General features: G+C 40.5%; 1 protein-coding gene across 1 annotated transcript in view; it reads left to right on the top strand.

Annotated features, from left to right (window-relative positions):
* SMOC1 (SPARC related modular calcium binding 1) overlaps positions 1-6,115 on the top strand; it is a 277,516-nt gene that overhangs the window by 201,388 nt on the left and 70,013 nt on the right. The window contains exons 6-7 of the mRNA XM_019519152.1: positions 1,232-1,288; positions 5,913-5,993. Of these exons, the coding sequence (XP_019374697.1) occupies positions 1,232-1,288; positions 5,913-5,993 (138 nt within the window). The remainder of the gene's footprint in view (positions 1-1,231; positions 1,289-5,912; positions 5,994-6,115) is intronic.

Below are 6,115 nucleotides of genomic sequence, written 5' to 3'. Positions count from 1 at the left end.
AGGTGCTTATTCACTCTTTCAGCCCTGTACATACTGTTGCTTTAACACAGGGGTGGGCAAAATATGGCCTGGGGCCAGATCTGACCCACCAGGCCATTCTATCTGGCCTGTGGGGCCCTTAAAAAATTTAGAAAATGTAATATTTATTTGCTCCTAGCTGCTTGTCAAAGATGACATGAGACAGGGGCAGTAGGACCCAGAGGAAGCTGGTAGCAGGACCCAGAGGCAAGGCCCACCCAGCCCTGCTCCCCCAACCAAAAAGCCCCTGCCTAGCAGAGGCTTCTGGCCTGGGACCGTAGGGCTGTTCCTGCTTCCCTGCACTGGAGAGGGAAATGTGGCCCTTGACAGCTTGCCAAAACTTGGTAAGTGACCCTCCACCCAAAATAATTGCCCGCCCCTGCTTTAACACCATGTAAAGATGAGCCCTAAAGCAAGCACCTCAACTTTTGAAAGGGTTGAAAATCCAGACCCCAACCTGAATCCCAAATTTATGAGGAAGGCTTGTGTGTGTGAGGTTTCACTTGGAAACTGGGATGCATCCTTTTCTCTATTTCTAAAAATGTTATTTTTCTCTTGTGGATTTTAAAAAAAGTTTTTAATAGAAAAGACTGCAACCTAATTGCTAGAAGGCATCTGGAGCACTCCTGTGCTGAGGAAAATGAACCTAAGAAAACAGTTGTCTTTCTCCTGATCTCTTTTAACAACATTGCAGATAGAAAACAGCTTGAAGCTGACACTGTAAGAAATAAGATTTCCTATTGACAATCCCTTTCTAACAGCTCTGTGATGAACAGTGATGCAGCCTTCCATGGTGGTAAGTTTCAGAAGATGAGTTAAACACAGAAGATAATGGAAAGGATTTTGGTTTGTCAGTTCTTAGCTCCTGCTGTCACAGGATATGAGTTGCATGGGATGTACTTGCCTGATCCTGAAAGGTGATAGCTTGATCAGTATATTAGGGGAAGGGGAAGTAGGGGCGAGGAGGGGAAACTCCTTTCAATTTGTGGTTAGTGTTGGTGCATGTTTACTTTGAAACTTGCTGCTGGTGTCCAGGTAAACTGAGGCTTATTTTGTTCACTGTCTTTCTTCCTGTCTGTCTGTCTTCTCTGTCTCTGTTCTGGACTTGGCCGGGCCATGTACAAATCCCAACCATTCAACAGTACTGGAGAGTAGATAGTATTTACCTCAATAATGGTAGTTTCTTTTCGGTTCTTTTTAACTCTCAATTCAGATGATGGTTTGAAGCCAACACCCACCATGGAGACCCAGCCTGTTTTTGACGGGGAAGGTAAGAGCCTCCTCTTTTTAAGAAAAACTTTTCTCTCTCTTGCTCACACATTTATTATCTAAACACATTTTTTTATCCCACAAGTAGAAAAGCCCCCAAATCTTGTAAGTCATCTGCGTTTCAGAGTGCCCTTGGGACATGAGGCACTTTTCCAAATCCTTTCACGTCCTCCCTTCTTCCCTAGTTTCCAACAATAACACCAGTTGGACAGAGCCTTTGGGTAACCTTGGAGAAAAAGGTGTCATGGCTAAAAAATGCTCATTGAGTCAGAAACGTCCGCTTCCTTTCTTCCATCCTTACCCCTGTTGCGTTCTCCACCCCCATGACACTGATGCTGGGAGTTTCATAACTTTTGCAAAACACCAAGGGGAAGAAAATGCTAAACCACGGCCTGCAAATGTTAACTGGGAGGAAAAATGTTGGAAGGCTTCTTTATTTACTGCTTTCTTTTAGTGACGCATATACCATTAAGCAAATTAAGTCAGTGTCCTGGGCTCACCTAATCCTGGGCCCACCAAGGCAGTTTCCTCTCTCAGATGTGTTAATCCAAGGATTTCCACCCCTCTCCACCCTCCTCAATATGCTGTTGTCTCTCAATCTACTGGACTCTTTGAATTAAAGCAAAGCTTCCAAAATCAGTTAAAACTAGATTTGGGCTGAAACCTGAACCCCTTATAATAACCATTTTGAATGCCATTGCTGGGTAGAGAGAGCTTCAGACTTTAACACTGTCTCTAGGATTGTAAGACTGGTTCAAAGCCAAAAATGGATGGGACCTTGCAGGAGTAGATGGTGCTGCTGGTAGCTCTTCTCTTCTCACACAAATAGATGATTGTGACAATTCTGTATGAGAAAAAATAAGCTTACTTAGTGGCAAACAGTTACAGTCCCATCACTTCCACTCAGTGAATCTAAGTTTTATAACATATATATTATTTCATATATAAAATTATATGAAAATAGATATAATATCTCAAAACCAACTTTAAAAAAAAATCAGAAAACTGTACCTGGGGCAAACTGTTGCATTCCCACATAAATAAACAGAGGCTCAAATCTAGTGGTCTATCTAATGCTTAGATAAATATTGTGCCTTCTGGCAGCCTTTTGGCAACACTCTGTATTGTATTAAATTGCTGTTTGTAATAACAGTGTTTATCCCCTTTCACTTTTCCCCAAGGTGGTGATTATGGATATCCAAGGGGAGGAATGCACTGCGGGGAAAAACAGACTAACTATGGGGAATAATTTCCAGACAGATAGCTTTGCTAGTCTGTGCATACCTTGTCAGGAGCTTCTTTGGGGCAGTGATGGAAAGTACCAACATTTGGGACAATTGGACATAACTGGACAAAACACTTAGAGGACACACTGCAGAGATCAGGCCTGCCCTTATTCCCCAGGGCATACCTAGAGTCTAAAAGGTCTTGGCTACCTCTCACTTCTACACAAGACATGTAAAACACCAAACCTTTCTGTTTTTGTGAAGATTTTATAATCCTGCACTGACATAGGAGAGAAGACCAAGGCTAGAAAAGGCCTGCATTGCATCCTGAGACCATGCACCTTCATTGCTTATCTTGCTTATTACTTCTATTTCTTTCCCTGAATCTGAAAATATATTATTTGATCGATTTGTTTTCCTTTTCTCCATGCAGCACTCCTGGCAGGAATAACCAGTTCTGACTTCTATTAACAATAGCATTGTCTTGTGTGGCTCAATAGAGAAGACAACATGGGGTAGGAAGCCAGGTGTCCATTTCTTAATTAGGATCTGACACCGAAACACTGTAAATTCAGATAAGGTTGCTTGGTTTCTTTGCTCCTGTTTTCCCCTAGAGGTACAATTGGATAACTAGACGTAGCTATGACTGGGATTCTCAAAGGTGAATGTGTGTGTTAAATGCCCAAACCCTGGCAAATATTGGTAGGATTTAGAGGATCAGTTCCTCTAGACTCTTCTGACAGTTACAGCCCCTTATTAGTACACAATCAGTAAATGATTCTGTTTGAGATTCCATTTATGGTTGTGCCAGTGCCATGAAAGGTCAGGGGCTGCAAAGGTGTCCTACCAACTGTTCTGTCTTTTTTCCTTAAGTTTACTTTATATATTGGATGCACTTGATGCAAGGAGGTGTCCTACCAAAGGTTTAATTTGGAGGCTGTTTACTTTATATATTGGATGCACTTGATGCATAGGTGTCCTACCAAAGGTTTAATTTGAAGGCTATGGAGTCGGTGGGGTAGAATGGCCCATCTTTACTAATGGGGAGATGTGTACAAGAATGGGGCTAGAGGAATGCCAGGTAAAGTTGTTTCATAAGGAGGCCAAGATTGTGAGGATGTTCATTTTAGATACCTTGACTTTTGAGTATGCAATGTCAGGCAGCAAGGGTCCAAATGCCCACAACTGCATTTGAAGTCAGTAATAGCTGTGGAAGCTGAGCACCTCTGCATATGAGACAATTTGCTTTCTTCGATGGCTCACCCACAGTTAGGTTCAAATTTTGGGGTAACTACTGTGTTCACTCCCTAATGCACAACACAGGGTGTCCAGAGCCAGGAAAAACAATTCGATTGATTGACTTCCTGTCTTGCATTTTAATGATTAAAATGTGCATGTATACACACATGCATGCACACACACACATTTTCCTCTGAATTCCTTTGCTCCATTTTCGTGCACAAGTTTCAATTCCCTTTATAGTGAATCCCACTTCAGCTGAGGTCAGGTTGTGAAGAATACCATTTTATTTATTTCACTACACGAAGGTCCCTCTGTGTCTTTAAGGTTTTTATTTTTTAGTTAAAATAGCTATTTATTCTCCCTCCGACACACACGCACACTTTTGGGCTCTATTATTTTTGGAAATCTGCTATATTTTATTTTAATGTATAAGCCACATTCATTCCTGAAAACAATGTGTTCTTTAAGCAGCTTATCTTTCTGTTGCACTTCACCTCCCTTTGCACTAGGAATCTGCTTTTTCCAGGAGTCTGATCTGGTGGGAGGAGAAAGCAATTTAAAAATTGCTTCACTGTTTCTGCTTGTATCCAGGTTAACAGAATGGAAAATGCATTTGCATGACAGATCCCTTCAGATATATCCTTCCCCACTGCTCCTTCTTCCTTATCTTCCTCTCCCACACCCGGTCTTTTTTATGCCCCTCAACCTCCTTGCATTCAAGAAATACAGTAATGTCCCTTGAGCCTAGTCCTTGCATGGACATCCACTTCCTATCACATTGCATCACCTAGGATGCAAAACTTAGAACCAAGGTAAAAATTGTACCTTAAATTTGGGGCTTTTGGAGCTCTTTTCCTCCATCACCCCCAGCTTTATTTAATATGTAAGCCCTGATCCTCTCCAACTGAAGCAGCGGGAGTTTTCTTGTTGATTTGTCTGTGGGTATAGAAATGTCATGATTAAAGCAGCAGGAATAATAATACAGTGATATCTAGATAAGAGTGATAGTTAGCCATGTTAGTCTAAAGTCAGAAATTACTATGTAAGAGACTGTATTAAAGCAACCTCTTACCTAAATTGGGATACCATTAATATTGCCATATGAAAAATTCTCATTTTAGTATCCTATAGGAACACTATAGGTGAAAGATATTATCAAGGAATAGCATTTCTTCCTCTTGTTCTGTCTTTTTCCTTAAGTTTACTTTATATATTGGATGCACTTTGAATGTAGTCATTTTCTCTGGTGTAGTCAAATTCTACTTTGCTGAACAGACCTTTATAAGTTTCAACAAGTTGAGCAGAAAGATCTTTGAAAATATGTATTTTTAAAGTGTTTAAATAATCAGGAACTAGCATTTAAAGTCGGTTCCAGTGAACACTGGAAAAAATTGTTTTAAAATATTCAAGTTGCCCATGTCTGTCTGACGGATTATTTCAGGTGCCTCTCTACTTGATCTTTATTATAACATATTGGTTGAACAACCGTTCAATGTCATTCCTTTGAGGGATTAAGGCAGGTTTTAGTGTTTTGAACTTCAGAGGTATTACATGCTTCATCCAAGGTTCTCAATGCACTTTGTAAAATGCATTTATCTGTAGTGAATTGCATGCATGTTCTTTAACCAGACATGTTTCTTTAAATGCCTTCTTTTAAGTGTTGCCAGCAGTGCTCTGCACTTCTCTATTTTTGTTTTTTTAATACGGACCTAATATGAGGAAGTGGGTGGTCAGCTGCTCTTTGGCTTCTAGGATAATATTTGGATTCCTGATTTGAATGATTTTTGCTGGATTTTTTTTCTATCCCTTGATGGAAAGCATGATGTGCTACAATACTCAACACGGTCTCTACCTTTTCCAAGTCAGGTTTGAAAGATACTAGGCAGGATAATGTTAGCTGTATGAACAAAGAAGAGAGAAGAAAAAAAGCCCACATACTTTATGTAGATGGACTACCTGGAAAGAAAAAATGGAGCATATGTGTGTGTGTGGTGGGAGATAAAGGTCCATATTGCAGAAAAGAAATACTACGGAACCCTTGAGGACAATCCAAGTCCCAAGAAACAGGATGTTTCAACCTGAGACAACTCTTCCTCCATGATGTTGCTGCCTCCACTGGTGGCTTCTTTTTTACGGTGTTTCTTTTCTGTCTTTCAGAAATCACAGCTCCCACACTTTGGATTAAGCACTTGGTCATTAAAGATTCCAAACTGAATAGCTCCAGCATGAGAAACTCAGGTAATGCTTGCTTTAAAAACATTTGGAATGTAACTAAAGAGTGATTCCTTATTTCACAGTATTTTTCACTTTGTGCATGCTTAACTCCAATAGCAGTGCTGCTTTGTCACAACATTGCAGAG

Source organism: Gavialis gangeticus, unplaced genomic scaffold (assembly GCF_001723915.1).
Source record: "Gavialis gangeticus isolate Ggan-Ray unplaced genomic scaffold, GavGan_comp1, whole genome shotgun sequence".
NCBI classification, from domain to species: domain Eukaryota; kingdom Metazoa; phylum Chordata; order Crocodylia; family Gavialidae; genus Gavialis; species Gavialis gangeticus.
The sequence above is the reverse complement of the archived record's forward strand: the minus strand, read 5'-3'. Positions and strand labels throughout refer to the sequence as shown.